The sequence below is a fragment of the Aotus nancymaae genome, unplaced genomic scaffold (genome assembly GCF_030222135.1).
Source record: "Aotus nancymaae isolate 86718 unplaced genomic scaffold, 86718_ANA_hifiasm-v0.15.2.pri h1tg000014l, whole genome shotgun sequence".
In the NCBI taxonomy this organism is placed as follows: domain Eukaryota; kingdom Metazoa; phylum Chordata; class Mammalia; order Primates; family Aotidae; genus Aotus; species Aotus nancymaae.
Window position 1 is genome coordinate 47,371,709 of NW_026988425.1, and position 19,167 is coordinate 47,390,875.

Below are 19,167 nucleotides of genomic sequence, written 5' to 3' on the forward strand. Positions count from 1 at the left end.
TGTCTATACTGGTATTATAGAAATGCCACATGCATTCTATGAGACTACAGGGAAATTATGTATCATAGTTTGTGTAAAGGAAAAAATGTACTTTTCCAAGTGGGAAAAATAGATATATTTTCTTATCATTAGAAATTCATTTTTCAATTGATAAAATGGAGGCAATACTTGTTCTCCCAATTTCATAGGAGTGTCATAAGGAGCAAGTGAGGTCATGTGTCAGATACCTAGAGGGCTGAGCTAGGGTCAGAAATTAGCACTATACCTGAGATGGACTCCTCAACCTTTTTCTGACTTTAGGCTATTTGCCATCATTATGGCCATATGCCACCCTTCAAAGGACCACTGTCAGCCACTGGACACCAGAAAAACAGCCACAGCCACACCCTTCAGTCCTGCCTCCCTCACCTTCCCACCTTCTCTCTCCCTTACCTTGTGAGAAGAGTGAACATTACTGCTTCCATTTGGCAAAACACAGCAGTGACCATTTTACCTGTCACTTGCCAAGAGGTTGCAGACTCCCATCCTGTTCTCATGTGTATGTTTATTTAATAAAAAAAAGTAAACATGGATTGTATTGGTGATGCAGTCACAAATTAAAAAAAAAAATTATCCCTGTTTTTCATCTTAGAGCTTCCAAATATAAACTACTGCTAAAGTGCTTTGATAGAGAATGGAGAGAAAAATTCAGTAATGCTGGTACTGGGTCCTTTATGATAAAGGATATAATATGTGTGTTCAGTAATAACATTCATCCATCTGCTTCTGTTTATGTCTTTTAGGTCACAGAGTATTGCTGATGTAGCTATAGAAGCTTCATTCACACCAGAAAAAATCACTTTGTTCAACAAGAATGCTCAGATAATTCTCAAACTATGCTTCAGTGCGAAGTTCAGACCTACTAAGCAAAACAATCAAGTGGGTGCGTAGATCTGAAATCATCTGTATAGAAATTGGCTTACAGAGTTTTATTCCCAAATATATTTTGGTTTATAGGCCAAGAGAAATAAGGGCCTTTAGTTAGCAGAGGCTTAAGCTTCCATACATTGGAGATGCCTGAGAATGGTTCATTAATCATGGAAGGTTTGTTTAGCTCTTCCTTCCACATCTCTAGAAGGTTCTGCTGCAGATAATTGTAACCCCTGTGACATAACCAAGGGCCCTCATGCTTCCATCCTTTGAGTTTCTCTTACCTCCAGTTCTCTTACGTAAAACCTTCAGCACGCACAGATTATGCTAAACTGCCAGTTAAATGAGCATGCCATGTTGGCTATGCCATGATCTATATAGGACAGGTTCAGTAAAAGTATCAAGTATTTTTCAAATCAATGTACTTAGATGACCAGTAAGTTCTTGAGGAATTAGTAAGCATGAAATAATGAAAGAAAAAATGAAAAGCAATGTATACCTTTTGCTAATATATATAAGCGAAAGTGAGGTGAGGAAATCATTGTGGCCAAGTGTCAACAGGAATTGCTGTCTTTTTTCTTGGGCTGGCCAAATTGTCTTTCAATGCCTGGCAAGGGTCCTGCCTTCTCTTGGAAGCTTTTTCTAAGCACACTGTCTCACTTTCCTCTCCCCTGCCCCAATGATCTCATCATGCTCAACACAAAGCTTGCAATTTAACACTTGATTCAAGGCTACCTTCTTTCATTAATTGCCGCTTCATGGGTCCTAATTCCCCTTCCATCAGAATTTGGCTTTAAACTTCAGAACCTGTAGTTCCTACAGGAATCAACTAAATGACAAATAAATTAACTTAAAGCTGAAAATATGGAAGCAGGTTATTTGCCATAATTCATACCAAGACACAAATTAGGTGAGAACACAAAGCAAAATTCGGTTCACGTCTTAACACACTTTCCATGTTGTCCTACTTTTCATATCCGTTTAGAAGTTTTCCATACAGGTGTTCAAACATTGACCCAGTTTTGAGTAGCATATCTCACTTGACCTGCCTTGTAGCACATCTAACTTAGCACATGTGATATTTAAGTCAAAAACCGCTGCTGTATAAACATTGTGGCTAGTCTGCCCAATAGATTAACTAGGGAAATATATTAGTTGGCAGAAATAGCTGGCTGGTCAGCTCTTCTGGCCCCGAAGCATAGATCTGTCTCACGTATCTTCCCTTTTTGAATATACTTCAACCCTTATGGTGATGCACACTCAAAAATTCTACTTTCAGAGAATTTCCTTCCCATCCGCTGGCTGCCGAGGTTTTCTGGCCTTTCTTACTATTGGGCATCTTTCCCTGTAAATCTTTTTCCCTGATGCCTTCAGGTCCACACAGACAAGCCAAATGAAATGATTGTGAGCTCATTTATCACTTCATTGCTTGGCAATAATAGTATGTAAGACATGAATCCCATCTTCACAACTGTGGAAAGTGAATGTATAAAGCATATGGTTTCTATCATTTATTGCACCAGGTGCACACTCCAGTTTAAGATTAATAACATAGCCTATGAAGCTATGTATCATTTTTACAAAGCTACTTGAAAAATAAAAGGAAAAGCATTATAATGTGGACTTTGTCCTAACTGCACTCACCCTCCTGCCGTTGTTTTTCCTTTACATCGTCTTCACTACTTATTTTTAGTTTATTTAATTCTTTAATATTTTATCTATCTTTGTTGGCATTGTTAAGTCACTGGAAAAAGGAAAATTGTACAACATATATAATAAATTTTTTCAAGGTAACATGTAGAATTCATGTTTTGTGAAGGATATACAACCTTTAAAATATTGAAAATAATAAAATAAGATAGAGTAACCCCAAATAAGGCGGTTGATGCTGTGAACGGCACCAGGGGTTCTCTGTCAATTTTGGACATACAGCCAGTGGACTTTAGTTGAAGACAATAATTCTGATAGTTTGGACCTTGGCTACTGACATCAGTTATTATCACATATTTTTTTTCATAGGTTGGTATTAGGAAACGGTGGTTCAGAGAGGGTAAGTAAGTTGCCCCAAGTCACAGAGCTCATAAACTGCAGAATTAGGATTCAAACCAAGTCTGCCTGAGTCAGACCTTTTTGCTCAGCATTGCATGTGAGCATCTAGAATATGCCAGGCACCGTTCATGTTCCCTTAGAGTAGCTCAGGTAATCTTCACAATAACAATTCATTCTTACAACTGCATGGGAGCAGAAAGAACATGAGCTCTTCCAAAATACCCAACTTTTTCTTCTGACTAGCTGTGTGAACTTAGGTGAATTATTTTACATTACTTATCCTAGTTTATTATTTGAAAAATAAGATAATAAAATTCACTTTCCAGATTCATTGTAAAACTTGTATGGCATATATGAGAATGTGTCCGATCGCAGGCACTCAGCCACTGTTCCTTTCCATTCTGTGTCTCCCTGTTATAAGTAATGAAGCCCGTGCTTGCGGGAGTGAGCAATTTGCCCGAGTTCATCACAGTAGGTTTCCTGGCGGCAAGTCCAGTTTTCTTTCCACTGCTCCCAGCCACATTTCTCTGAATCACATTTCTTTGTATGCACAGTCACCTACATCACATCAGAGCTAGAATGACAAATGCTACGTGGTGCTATGGTTCACAAGCCACCAATATGAAGACTAGTTCCATATTTTCTTGATGTGAGATACTTTGTCCAAGAAGACACAATAAAGCAGAGATGCTTTTTCCTATAAGCTTATTTGGAATAACATTTCTTTATAATTTTTTTCATAGCCATTGTATATAACATCACACTTGATGCAGATGGATTTTCATCCAGAGTAACCTCCAGGGGGTTATTTAAAGAAAACAATGAAAGGTGCCTGCAGAAGAATGTGGTAGTAAATCAAGCACAGAGTTGCTCTGAGCACATCATTCATATACAGGTGAGGCCTCAGGACCATCTCTTTTCACTTTATTTCTTTTTAAAGACAAATGAGTGGTAAAAGACTAAAATGGAAGCATATGAGTTAGAAAATGCTTGCCCTTCTAATGAATGCCTTTCTTATGTAATTCTATCAATAAGAAGCATAATTCCTTTATGCTAATACTTAATGGTCACAATCTATTATTACATAAGTCAGCGTCGTCAAATTTCATTTGGAATTGCGATGAAAGGGCTAAAAATATGATTCTTAAAGAAATCATAGATACAGTGCTTTCTTAAATGTTTAACAGAACTTTCCTTTGGCAATAAATTTTATTTTGAAATTTTCCTATCAGGGAAAAAATTTTATTCATTTTTCAGCTACTGAAAAATTATTCCAATTGTGGTTTCTATTATTAGATTTCAGTTAACATAGATGAAGTATAGATTATGAGATAACAATTATTTGTTCTAATTGTATGCTATAATTACTGTATTTAACATGGATTTTGAAAATTTCCCAAGAAAAATGCTTTTCAGGAGAAAACTTCCACCCAGAAATTTACTTTATGAATGATGTGAATATTTCCACCTTGGAAACCACATAATGACATTTGAAAGGGTAATTTACTCAGGAAACCACTTTTTTGAAAGGCTATTTAAATACTTTCTTAGAATACAGTTCTAAGAATTTAAGGTGCAAAAGAACTGCTGGGGAAACTTTTGTGAAATGTATATTGGGTCCCTACCATCATAAATCTACATTTGAAGGCCCATGGAATATGCAGGTCTAAGGAGGACCCCAGATATCCAATGTAAATAGATGCTACAGAGAGACCTTACTTCAAGAAATGGTAAGTGTAAACACTAGAAAAACATAAAGTTGACATTAGATGAATTAAAATCAGTTGAGTTGTTTAGTTCATGTTTCAATTTGAAGGTTTCTTGTTTGTGAGGGCCTTGACTTTTTTTGTTGTTAAGGTGACAATTTTACAGATTCTTTAAATGAGAAAACTCTTGTTTCCCTTCTCTCCTATCCTGTACTAAATGGTGTATCAGATTACACATGTGATCCCTAGTGAGGGAATGAAGACAGCCAAGCTGTTTTTCTTTAAAAAGAAAAGATAAGAAAAAGACCCTTTTTGATGATTTGATATCAATACCAGTTAAAGTCCATTCTACTTGCTAAGCCCACAGCCAGCCCCGGAAACATCTCCTTATAGTCTAAAGCTGTCATGGTAGACAGGCTCCCAGAAGGGTTCAAGAGGTAGGAGTAAGCCCTGCCTGTAAATGGACTGAAGAATACCAAGATACCCCTTCTGAACAAAAGACAAATTCAAATTTTAGGGTTTCATTTGTATAGACATAGTGCTTTCTCGGCAAGAACTGATGAGCTTAACTAAGAATTCCTGCTTCAAATTCTTATGAAACCCAAGTCTCCTTCGATTTCTTAGTAGAAGAGAGGCTAAAAGCAGAATGAGGATGGAAGAGAAGAAGTAAGGATCTTGATCATTCAAAACAAAGATATTCTACCTGATTGAGAATTGACTGTGTTCTTAATTATAAACATATTTGTAATCATTTTCTTGTTTTAATGCTGCTATGCCCTAATAAACTGACTCTCTTTCTCTCCTTGTATGTGTGTATGTTTAGGAGCCCTCTGATGTTGTCAACTCTTTGGATTTGCGTGTGAATATCAGCCTGGAAAACCCTGGCACTAGCCCTGCCCTTGAAGCTTATTCTGAGACTGCCAAGGTCTTCAGTGTAAGTGCAGCTTACCCCTCATGGATTTAGACTGGCCCACAAAGTTTCACAGTCACTGCAATAGTGACTGAAGGATACTTAGGATGCAGCCTGTAAATGCAACATAGTATTGGAAGTTCTGGGTAGGGCCATCAGGCAAGAGAAATAAATAAAAGGTATTTGAATAGAAAGAGAGGATGTCAAATTGTCCCTGTTTGCAGATGACATGATTGTATATTTAGAAAACCCCATTGTCTCAGCCCAAAATCTCCTTAAGATGATAAGCAACTTCAGCAAAGTCTCAGGATACAAAATCAGTGTGCAAAAATAGCAAGCATTCCTATACACCAGTAATAGACAAATAGCCAAATTATGAGTGAACTCCCATTCACAATTTCTACAAAGAGAATAAAATACCTAGGAATACAACTAACAAGGGATGTGAAGGACCTCTTCAAGGAGAACTACAAACCACTGCTCAAGGAAATAAGAGAGGACACAAACAGATGGAAAAACATTCCATGCTTATGGTTAGAAAGAATCAATATCATGAAAATGGCCCTACTGCCCAAAGTAATTTATAGATTCAGTGCTATCCCCATCAAGCTACCTATGACCCTCTTCACAAAACTGGAAAAAACCACCTTAAACTTCATATGGAACCAAAAGAGAGCCCGCATAGCCAAGACAATCCTAAGCATAAAAAACAAAGCTGGAGGCATCATGCTGCCTGACTTCAAACTATATTACAAAGCTACTGTAATCAAAACAGCATGATACTGGTACCAAAACAGAGATATAGACAAATGGAATAGAACAGAGGCCTCAGAAAGAATGCCACACAACTACAACCATCTGATCTTTGACAAACCTGACAAAAACAAACAATGGGGAAAGGATTCCCTATTTAATAAATGGCGTTGGGAAAACTGGCTAGTCATAGGCAAAAAGCTGAAACTGGATCCCTTCCTTATACCTTGTACAAAAATTAACTCTAGCTGGATTAAAGATTTAAACATGAAGCCTAACACCATAAAAACGCTAGAAGAAAACCTAGGCAATACCATTTAGGACATAGGCATGGGCAGGGACTTCATGACTAAATTCTTAATTTTCTAAATGAAATACAATTACATATATGTAAAGTTCGCTAACATTTAAGTTCCATGACAGCAGGGATTTTTGTGTTTCTTGTTCACTGCTGTATTTCCAGTCCGTAAGGCAGGGCTGGCCCATTGTATGTGTTCAACAAATACTTGTTGAAGAAATAAATAAAAATAAAGTAAATGGCTTGTGCTTACCACTCAAAAAATGAAATATTCCCAGTATATATGAAGCTCTGTGTATAGCTGTCCCCACCACAGACACTTTCATCTAGCTCCCCTATGCAAATGATCATTCTGAATTTTGTTTTTATTAATGCTTTATTATTTTGCTAAACATTTATATATTCCTGAAACATTATTTAGTTTTGCGCTTTATGTAAATAGAATAATACCGTATGTATTCTTTTGTAATTTGCTTTTTCAACCCAAGAGCAAACGCATGGATCTTTTTTTTCCTTTTTTGTAGATTCCTTTTCATAAAGACTGTGGTGAGGATGGACTCTGCATTTCTGATCTAGTACTAGACGTCCGACAAGTACCAGCTGCTCAGTAAGGTTTACTTTAAAGTTTGTTGTAAAATGTAGAAATAAAAGACACAAATTACTTTATTCAAATGAATGTTTATGGAGTTTTTCTACAAAAGAAACATTCACAACTAATAAAGACCTTTAAAAACTAAATTTCAATTTCTACCAGCCACACAGGAGTAAAACAATAAGAAATATTAAATTATCTGTATTTAAGTGGTTCCATTCCCTCTAATGTAATAGCAACAAAGAACAAAATCCAATTGCATTTACTTATTGTCAGTATCATTTTAATGCAAAGAGAGTTTATTATGCAGCAATTTTCTCAGTACTCTAAATAAGTCTAAAGAGTTTCGGATTTTAATGAGTGAAATTTTGAAATACTGGCCTTTTTATTTAACAGTAATGGCTTTTCCCCGCTCCTTTTTACTTTTAACAGAGAACAACCCTTTATTGTCAGCAACCAAAACAAAAGGTTAACCTTTTCAGTAACGCTGAAAAACAGAAGGGAAAGCGCATACAACACTGGGATTGTTGTTGATTTTTCAGAAAACTTGTTTTTTGCTTCATTCTCCCTGCCGGTATGTGATGAGACCCTCCACTTCCCTCCACCACGTTTCCTCCCTATCAATCACTGTCCTCTCTATGTCCTCTGAGTTGTTTAAAGAAGCACCTTAACCCTCAGCATGATCGGTCTGAACTTCGTGGCTTCTGCTAGTTAAACCGCATGAGAACATAGTCTGGCTCTATATCTAGATTCTGCTTGACAGCTTGGGTCAGTTTTTCCTTTACCCTGAGACTTGGCAGCAGTAGCCAGACACTCGCATAACTCTTCTTGAACCATCAGTGTGATGAGGCTGCTGCATTCTGCACAGATGCGGTGCACTTGCTCTGAGACATTTGCATCTCAGAGCTTAGCCTGAGCTTTGCAACTACGTTTCTTGCTGCTGCCAAGATGATGCACGCCAGCAAAGCCAGTTAATCACATTGACTTGATTGCTATACCAGGAACACGCTTGACCATGAGTGCTCCCTGGTCCCTCCGCTACCACCAAATAATGAAGAAAAAACGGGAGAGAAGGAAAAGCTGGGATTTTCCAAATCAACTACTTGATTAAAGGATTAAACAATGGTTTCATTTAATTTAAAGTTAATGTGATCTTAATAGGTTTAGAGTTCTAAACCTATCCTGACCTTGGTTTTTAAACATCCTGTGCCAAGTGGCAACTACTTCTTTAAAGGGGAAAAAAACCTGAAGAAAGCAAAAAAAGACCCTTCAAATTATTTAAAACACAAACACTAATATATGATTTTATTTTCTTCTCTTGAAAATGTTTCAAATAAATTGAGAAAAAGGTATTCCTAAAGCCAACATTTCTAAATATTGAATTAAAGCTATTTGTGCATCTGAAATAGGAAAACTATTATTTGTTTCTGGGGAAAAAATCTACAGTATTTAATCTTTTCTTAGGTTTGTTGGATGTCCTAGGTATCTTTAGAGTTAGCAATAAAAATAGTATATTAGCCACCTGGGCAGTATAAAATTTCAGGTCTCGAAATAAACTATTTCAGTATGAACCAACCTTACTGCTAAAATATCACTGCACCTCTTTTACCAGCTGTGTGCATGCACACACAAATGTTACAGGGCAACTGATCATTACCGTTTCCTTGGTCTTGTTCAGGTTGATGGGACAGAAGTAACGTGTCAGGTGGCTGCCTCTCAGAAGTCTGTTGCTTGCGATGTAGGCTACCCTGCTTTAAAGAGAGAACAACAGGTACAACTTGCATTTCATCCTCGAATCCATGCAAGCCCTCCTCAGCACACATGTTCATTTACCAACGTAGCATCTTGCTATCATCATTTGATAGGCATCACAAAATAACTGGCTGCATACTTAGGGGAAGTTTTCAGTATCTGAATGTTTTCTTTAAATTATTAATAAAACATGGATTTTCTCCATGTAATTCATTCCAAAAGGTACACACAACATGGAAAGTTCTTTTTGTCTGAATATGTTGAGTAGCATTGATCAAAGCACTATACACAGAGTCACAGAGATCATTTATTTACCCCTGGTAACAAGTTTCACATCAGCTCGACCCTTCCAGATTCAGACAGGTATGATATACACCTGGATAACTTATATGTGTCACTTGAAAATCAAGCTTATCTAATTCTATTGTGAGGCATAGTAAAACAAGGTGGACAAATCAATAAAGATTTTCTACAAATTTGAAATCCTAAGGTATATAAAATTCAGAATCAAATTTTTGGGAAACTTTTATAGGAAACATTTTTTTTTTCATGTTGGCCCCTGAGTATGAAGCATGATAGACTGACAAATTTTAATTTTGTGTATAGGTGACTTTTACTATTAACTTCGACTTCAATCTTCAAAACCTTCAGAATCAGGCATCTCTCAGTTTCCAAGCCTTAAGGTAAAACATGATGAAGTCATGAATGGAATGATGGATAGCTTTATATTTCTCTTTAACTAATTTCCTAATGTTTCTTTCAATAGTGAAAGCCAAGAAGAAAACAAGGCTGATAATTTAGTCAACCTCAAAATTCCTCTCCTGTATGATGCTGAAATTCACTTAACAAGGTAAGTGAAGCAGTGAGTAGCCTGTTACCACTGACACCTACTCTAGATTAGAAGACTTTTGGCTCATGGCTAAAGAAGTCTTCTGAGTATGCTCATTCTTTTTTTTAAGCCGGTGTCTCACTCTGTCGCTCAGACTGGAGTGCAGTGGTGCAGTCAGCTCACTTCAACCTCCACCTCCAGGTTCAAGTGATTCTCCTGCCTCAGCCTCCTGAGTAACTGGGACTGCAGGCATGCGCCACCACGCCTGGCTAATTTTTATACTTTTACTAGAGATGGAGTTTCACCATGTTGACCAGGCTGGTCTCGAACTCCTGACCTGTGATCCATCCACCTCAGCTTCCCAAAGTGCTGGATTACAGGCGTGAGCCACCATGCCTGGCCTGTATGCTCATTCTTAACTGAAGAATTTGAATTAAAATTCTTATCAACTAAAACAGAAGTCCACAGACATATTGGTCCCTAGGAAAACCTTGAGTGAGTCATTATGTTTATTAATCTAATGAGAGCACCCCAAAAAGGCAAAGAAAGATCCCTGTAGCCACATATCACAGGCACACTCCACAGTGTACACTCCCTGTACACTCCCTGTAGCCACATATCACAGGCCCTCTGAGTAGCTGCAAACATTCCCAAAACGTTGAAACAGAACTCTCAAAGGTCCTGAGTGTTGCCTGCACGTTCTTCTCACTGCTTACTTCCCACTGTATATGAGATCTCAAGCAGTAGTCCCATTCCTGGACATTGAAGCCCCAAGCACAATGTTTTGCACATGGTGGGCCCACAATAAATATTGAATCTAGTCACAGGTTGAATATTCAAATATTGAAACTAGATCAAGTCTAGTTTCTGAGTGGAAAATGCCTAACATATCAGATTAGGCTTTTCTTCCAGCCAGAAGGAAATAAGGTTTTTTCCAAAGAAGGTCATCCATAAAGAAATACTTTGTTCCCTGTTTTTACCTGCCCAAAGCAAGCAAACCTGAGAGCAGTGGTGTAAATGTTACTGGTTGAGACCAGCTGTCTTTAATTGTTCAGAGGGACAGGTGTCTTGGGAAGTGAGTAACACACAAATTTCACAGGTACTAATAGGTTGATATCACTTTAACTCACACTTAGAAGTAAGGTGAGTTCATGGCACAGACAAACTGGAGCACAGATGTGCAGGTGTGCTGGTCACAGGTGATGCCCTCCTCCAAGCCTGGGAACCAGAGTTCTCTACCTGGTGAAGCACTAGGACAACTTCCCAGCACAGATCAATGACTCCCGAATACTGCGGCATTTTCCCAAGAAATCTAGTGACAGCAGGTTTGTCTAGATTCTACCACATCACCTCAGCCCTAAGAGCATCGAATTTGTAGATATCCGATAGCTCTCTGAGCAAAAACGAAAAGGAAAATATGTCATCATGTCTAGAGCTTGAGACACATGAGCAAAGATGAAAAGAATGCTTCTGTATCAAGTGAGTTGCAAACAGCACAAGCAGAAGCAAAATACAGTCCAAATAATACATCTCTGAAAAATTCATCAGTAACTGCGAACTTCAAAGGATCCCCACTTGCTAAAATAAGAAATTGGAAACAAATGTAACCAGCCCAAATTGATGTTCCCACATTATTTGAATTTTTTTCCTTCATATATTGATCCTTTCTTCTAAATATTTTTGTGAGTACAACCTTTTTATCATTCTATTCTCCTACAATGGCCAATATTTTCCAAGATATTTAAGCATGAAATAAATATAAGATTGAAATGAGACTTTTTTACTAATTATCATCTTAGGCATGTATTTTTGTAATGGCAACTCAAATTCAAATGTATTCTAATGTTCTCTAAAATATTTCATATCCTCAAAAAAATTAACATAGAGAATTATAAAGAACAAAAGCTAAAAGGGCTCCTAGTCCTACTATCTAGAAAACCCAAACATTAGAGAAAGATATACAGTGAGAAGTGAGGTCATCCCTCCTCACCTTCCCTAGTGCCACTCCCCATAGGAGACTAACAAGACTGTTTTCAGAATATCTTCTGGATACAGGGTTGCTTATCTACCAAGATATATGCATATAACACACACACACATATGCACACACACATGCACATTTTTTTTTACCCAAAATGAATGATAAAACACTCTTCTGTACCCTGCATTTTATATAATCTTGGGAAAGTTTTCATATTAGGAAATACAGATCTAACTTATTCTAGTCCTGGCTGGAACATAATTTATGTAATCAATTCAATATTCACAAGATATTTGGTTGTTTTGCATTTTTATTTGGTTTTGTTTAACCATCATAAGCAATGCTGCAAAATAATTTAATAAACATCTTTGCAAGCTCTTGAAAAAAATCTGGGGCAGTTATATTGTAAAAATCAGATGGGTAGAAATAGTGATAATATTATTTCTGAAGCAGGATCCCTCTGAGTATAGATAACTACCACTATAAATATATTGATCAACACTTACGTAACTTAAGGAACATTTACGTAACTTAAGGAACATTTAAGTAACAAATGGAAAAGAGTCAGATCTCTTTAAAATGCAAATGCAGACCACCTTAATTTAGAAACTGGCCCCATTTAGGATCTCACACAAAGATCTTCTGGAAGGCATAGGAAATAATTCATGCACACACAGCCAAGCTTTCTGTTTCAAATCCTAGTCAGTTTTCCCATTTTTCATGTCAAGCTGACAAATCATTGTTTCCTCTCATATATAACCTTGACAAATACGTCTATTCAAGTCTCCCTGTGACATATTTTCCTTTTAAGGATTTGGAAAAAATCGTTAAGGCATAAAGGAAAGACAAGGGTTTAGTAAAAAGAACAAAACATTTCTACTTCAGAAAATGTCCACCCCAAGTTTTTAAGAAATAGACTCAACATTCTATAATTAACATCAACTGTCCAGTGGGAATAAATGGGAAGGATGTGCATAGTGTTCTGAGACCCCTACCCTCACCACTCATCCCCCAGTCACCACTTGAAGAAGCTACTCTGGTTGGAATCCCACCTCAGAGCCCCAGAAATGAGTGAGAAGAGGGGAGGTCCCCAGTTTCATTCTAGTCTGAGTGGTCCTATGAGGGTTTCTCTGATCTCATCATCACTTTGTTCGCATATCTTCATTGACAATCTTAAGCAAAGAAACCAAGATCAACCAGTGCGTTTAGTTTCAGACTACTAAAACCTCTGGGTCAGCCATCTTAAAGGTGGAAATAGATTTGACCAACCCCATTCAGACCCAAACCATCTGAGTTGGTTTGCAGCTAAAGTAGGATAGGAAGAATGAATAATACAGGCATCCAGTAATGAATACTGAAGGAGCTCAATACCCTATTATTACACTTTAGCCACGCCAAGGTGAAAACCCTTGGCTTATAAATCCATTCATCTAACCAACAAGTACTGACTGTCTACTATGTTATCATACTAGTCACTATAACAGCAATCTTGGGAACACTTCTACTATCAGTTCTAAAGTAATACTTTTGTACTTATTTCAAAACTTGACAATTGGTAAACATATAACGCACAGATTCTTTGCAGAAAGTCCACGAAGAAATTTGTTTTGAAAGGAATTTATGTTAGTCTTAGAAACAAACATTGGACCATAAGCCCATAACAAGAATTTCTTTTTATTTGGTGCTTTTGTAACTAAAAGTAAAATTTACTTTAACCTAAGCTATAAGTTACTTAAATAAAAGAAATATTAAGCTTCAAGAACAAAAGCAAACTAAAATATCTGGCTTTACAAACATCGTCCAACAGATCCACCAACATAAATTTTTATGAAGTCTCTTCGGATGGGAATGTTCCTTCTATTGTGCACAGTTTTGAAGATATTGGTCCAAAATTCATCTTCTCCCTGAAGGTTGGTAAGCCTGTCCTAGGGATGACAAATCCAGGAGAAAGCGGGAAGAAAAAAATGAGTCTGGAAATAAAAGAAGAAAGTAAAAAGAAATTGAAATACACCCGTGGTTCTCAAACTTGGGTGTGCATTAAAATCACCTGGAAGAATTGTGAAACCACATATGCTGGGCTTTATCTCCATGGTTTCTGATTCAGTAGATGTGGGGTGAGCCTACACATTTGCATTTCTAACAAGCTCCCAGGTGATGCCTATGCTACTGGTCCAGGTATCATGCTTTGAGAACCAATAGGCTAGATCATAGATAAGTAAACAACTAGGCCTTGTGTATAGCTATGTGTCTTGAGTAAAGGACAATTGATGTATTTTGAAGGCAAATGTTCAACATTAACCAACAGAGCATTAGTATAAAGGTATTGCTGTGGGTGAAAGTCTTTGGAATATAATTATCCTTAGAGACCACTTTTGTTTGCATTTATCATTTGTATACAAATTTGTAGTAATACTAGGTAGTATCTAAAAATATTTTTGAACCAAATTCTATTTGCTATTAGTAAGCAATTATTAATCTAATTATTACTACCAGTTATATTGAGATAAAATTTGTGAATGAATTACTATTTTAAAATGTGATAAAATTAAACTTTGGAAAGTAAGAAGAATTTATCGACTATCGTAAGTCAATACCATTTTATTTTTGTTCATTTCTTACTAGCTTGTTACATGGCTGTAACCCTGCAATTTTGTAATTTAAAAAATTAGAAGAATTTTTGTGATCCAGATACTATAATAGAATTTATAAAATGTGAATGGTATTTGGCAACTACATTCTCTAATGGGGTATCTATTCAATTCATAGTAATAAAATAACATTCATAGAGAGTGTACTGAGTACCAGCCATTGTATCAAGTGCTTTACATATGTTATCCATTTAATTCCCAGATTAGTTATGAGCTTGATCTTATTACTTCCAGGGATGTTATTTAAAATGTTTAAATAACCAGTAGGATATGAGCCCTGGCCAATTAGAACAGAAACCCCCACCAATGAGAACAGATGTTGTGCCAGTGCCCTGTGCCAGCACATACCTACTGAATTTCTGATCATCTTTACAAATAAGAAAACAAGCATAGAGAGGTCAAGTTCCTTGCCCAACCCACACTGCTTATCAGCTACAGAGTGGGACACCACACCCTGGCAGGCCAACTCCACAGGTGGCATTTTTAACCATTTATACTACGTCTCTCAAGACACAAATTATTTACCCATTAACATTGTAGATGTTGAGTTTTTTCCATTGAGGCATTTATGCCTAGTGTTCCATTATTGGAACACTAAGCATGTGGGAGTTACTTATATCCTATGCTTACGGTCATCACCAAGGTATGATTGCAATATTTTTGAAATTGCATATCAGGCATAATTCAGGCATAAATGGGTTTTAAGAGGTGAGACACAGAGACCTGAAGTGTGACTATAAAGTGATGGCTCACTTTCATTTGCACTCCATCTTACCACTTTATAGTTACTCTTCATCAACACAGGGGTTACTGGTGAATTTCCTTGCGTCATGTGCATCCTTTAGCAGTACTGCCATGTTTTATTCTCTACATAGGTAACAACAGGAAGTGTTCCAGTAAGCATGGCAACTGTAATCATCCACATCCCTCAATATACCAAAGAAAAGAACCCACTGATGTACTTAACTGGGGTGCAAACAGACAAGGTAAAGATTACAAAATTGCCTATAAGAATGTGCACTTTAAAGATGTAAATAATCCATGAGATTAGGGTGATTGTGTCTGACATTTTACAGGGGGAAACAGACGATAACTCCTATGCAGCCCAGTGCCAATTGACTAGCAGTTAATTTCATCTTCGAAGAAAATATTGTTACAAGAAAACAAATGTCTGAGTTTAGGGAATTGCAGGTGGGAGAAATTATTTCAAAAACCCCATTTTGGCCAGTTGAAGATCTGACTTTGACAGGCCCTGTGAAGACTGGGAAGTAAGAGGTGGGACCTACATGGGGAGCATAGCAGGTCTTCACAGCTGCAATTAGGAGCTCATCTTCAAGCAGCCAGCCTGGACTTTCTCCTGGTAATACTGAGCCCTGGCTGTTCATTTTAATCCCTCCATTTGCTTTTATAAATAAGAATGTCCAGACCTAACTCAGGCAATTAAATCAGAATCTCTAGGGATAAGACTCTTAAACTGGGGTTTTTCTTTAAACGTTCCCTGTGGCTCTAGCACACAGCCTGGGCTGAGAAGTACTGCTCTAGCCAAACCCCTTGACACTGGCTCATCTTCAGTCCAGCACTTAGCTGGTCAACAGTTGTATTACTCCTGTAGTGTGCATAGGGGGCTACAGGAAAATCAAAATCCTAAAATGTTCCGTAGAGAATTACCCTGAATTATTCAGTGTTTAGCTATTGCAAATTTGCCTTATTATATGTGGGCTATAACAACCTAGCTCACCTCGTCAGTTCACATCAGGAACATTTAAATACTTCATGTTCACCCGGCAATTATATGAAATGTGGCCAGGTCAGTGCTGTTGAAAGAAGCCTAACAGCCCTTCCCAGGCCTCTACAAGTGACAGTAGGATTTCCTAACATGTTGAAAGGAACATCATAAACTGTTTTGCTTCCAAAGTCTGATCGGTGTTCTTCTTTTATAGGCTGGTGACATCAGTTGTAATGCAGATATCAATCCACTGAAAATAGGACAAACGTCTTCTGTATCTTTCAAAAGTGAAAATTTCAGGCACACAAAAGAATTGGTGAGGACAAGTTAACGTGTGAAAGCTCCCCTCAGTCATACATTTACTTCACCTATGATCAGGGCACTGCTTTTCTCCTACCAGCTGATACCATAGAGCTTTCTTAGTTTGCCTTTGATGGCTTATATCAGTTAAGATTTAGAAAATATTAGGTTGGTGCAAAAGTAAATACAATTTTGAAACCCATAATTACTTTTGCACCAACCTAATGCATGTTCAAATCTAGGTTACTGGAATTATCTGATGCCATTTCTTATAAAATACAAGTTCCAGACTTCACATGAAAAACTCATGTGAAGCTATTGTGTTTATGCATTGTGCACTTTGGAAACAAGGCAAAGAGCTGTGAAGGAACTGGGTGTATACTTCAGAGGAGAAGCCCCTTAAATCCCCCTTCCACATAATACTGATTTTTTTTATACTTTAAATTCTGGGGTACATGTGCAGATCTTGCAGGATTGTTACATAAGTATACACATGCCATGGTGGTTTGCTGCCTCCTTCTCTTTGTCACCTACATTAGGTATTTCTCCTAATATTATCCCTCTCCCCAACCTCCACACCCCCTGCTATCACCTCCCTAGCCCCCCAACCCCCAACAGACCCTTGTGTGTGTGACGTTCCCCTCCCTGTGTCCATGTGTTCTCATTGTTCAACACCCACTTATGAGTGAGAACATGCAGTGCTTGGTTTTCTGTTCTTGTGTCAGTCTGCTGAGAATGATGGTTTCCAGATTAATCCATGTCCCTGCAAAGGACATGAACTTATCCTTTTTTATGGCTGCATAGTATTCCATGATGTATATGTGCCACATTTTCTTTATTCAGTCTATCCTTGATGGGCATTTGGGTTGGTTCCAAGGCATAGGCAAGGACTTGATGACTAAAACACCAAAAGCAATGGCAACAAAAGCCAACATAGACAAATAGGATCTAATTAAATTTAAAAGTTTCTGTACAGCAAAAGAAACAATCATTAGAGTGAACCAGCAACCAACAGAATGGGAAAAAGTTTTGCAATCTATTCAATTTGACAATAGGCTAATATCCAGAATCTACAAAGAACTAAAACAAATTTACAAGAAAAAAACAACCCCATCAAAAAGTGGGCAAAGGATATGAACAGGCATTTTTCAAAAGAAGACATTTATGTGACCAACAAACATATGAAAAAATGCTCATCATTACTGGTCATTAGAGAAATGCAAATCAAAACGACATTGAGATACACACATGCCAGTTAGAATGGTGATCATTTAAAAAATATGGAGACAATAGATGCTGGAAAGGATGTGAAAAAATAGGAACGCTCTTATACTGTTGGTGGGAGTGTAAATTAGTGCAACCATTGTGGAATACAGCATGGCGATTCCTCAAGGATCTAGAAATAGAAATACCATTTGACCCAGCAATCCCATTACTGGGTATATACCCAAAGGATTATAAATCATTTTATTACAAAGACACATGCACATGTATGTTCATTGCAGCACTGTTTGCAAATAGTGATGTTTTTTATTTAGCTGTGAAATATGCTGCCGCTCTTCTCTATTTTTCAATATTTTGTCATTTCCTGCTCTCGAGCTATGCCTGCTTCTTTGGGAAAGAGAGTAGTCTAGCATCTGGCATGGTACTTGGCACATATTAAATATTGAAATAAGTGAACCTTTAGTAAGCAGTAACTCCTAAACAAACCACAGCTGTCTGCTATGAACAATATTAAAATTCTCCTGGTTTTCTTGATTGCAATTGTTTTATTTTGTGAAGGATGGTATAAACGGGAAACCAGAAGAATAAAATTGTGTTTCTTTTAATGTGTATTAATTTACAAGTAGATAAATACATGCTGTAACAGAAGTGGACCATGCTACCTTTTGGCCTTGGATATAGGCCAATACATCACAGATTTTTAATTGTCCACTTTCATTTTTTAATGCAGTTTTAAGTTCATGGAAGAATTGAGTGGAAAGTACAGAAGTTTCCCATATGCCCCCTGTCCCACACAGCCTCCCCCACTATCAAAATACTGCACAAGAATAGTATATTTGTTACAATTGATGAAACTACATTAATATATCATTATCAACCCATATCCATAGCTTACATTAGGGTTCACTCTTGGTGTTGTTGAAATCCATGCTGTAGATTTTGACAAATGTACAAATGCCATGTATCTACAATTATAGTATCATACAGGGTCTCTTCACTGCCCTACACACCATCTGTGCTCTGCTTATTCATCCTTCCCACCCCACCAGCCCCTGGAACCACTGATTCTATTTCTGTCAACTTTTTTTAAAATCTAAGGAGTCTTTCATTAGGTTTGATGACTGAATTGTGGTACATTTTGTGTATGTTCAACAATTTATTTAACTAGTTCATTGTTGACAAACAAGTTACAGTTTGGGGGGTTGGGGTTTTTAGGCTTTTTTACTCTTATAAAGAGTAATGCAATAAACAGGCTTGGGGTACTTTGTTCCACACATTGCTGATTATCTCCTGAGGCTATCTACACAGACAGGAAATGGATGGGGCAAAGGGTGCGCCTTTGTACATTTTGAGATGTAGTCCCCAAATCCCTTGAAGGAAGACAGGAGGGTTATAACTACTAATAGCTCATGAGATTGCCTCTTTCCCTAGATGCATCCCAGCACTGGGTTTTATCTATCTTTAAAATGTTAGCATTTATTTTGAACTCC

The 19,167-nt window shown here is 37.3% G+C and overlaps 1 protein-coding gene across 2 annotated transcripts in view; it reads left to right on the forward strand.

Annotated features, from left to right (window-relative positions):
• The window catches only part of ITGA2 (integrin subunit alpha 2), a 109,410-nt gene that overhangs the window by 78,874 nt on the left and 11,369 nt on the right, over positions 1-19,167 (forward strand). For both annotated transcript variants that reach the window (XM_064375968.1, XM_064375969.1), the window contains 11 exons: positions 783-922; positions 3,702-3,853; positions 5,488-5,598; positions 7,150-7,232; positions 7,650-7,791; positions 8,896-8,988; positions 9,576-9,652; positions 9,736-9,819; positions 13,587-13,689; positions 15,303-15,413; positions 16,368-16,469. In XM_064375968.1, the coding sequence (XP_064232038.1) occupies positions 783-922; positions 3,702-3,853; positions 5,488-5,598; positions 7,150-7,232; positions 7,650-7,791; positions 8,896-8,988; positions 9,576-9,652; positions 9,736-9,819; positions 13,587-13,689; positions 15,303-15,413; positions 16,368-16,469 (1,198 nt within the window). The remainder of the gene's footprint in view (positions 1-782; positions 923-3,701; positions 3,854-5,487; positions 5,599-7,149; positions 7,233-7,649; positions 7,792-8,895; positions 8,989-9,575; positions 9,653-9,735; positions 9,820-13,586; positions 13,690-15,302; positions 15,414-16,367; positions 16,470-19,167) is intronic.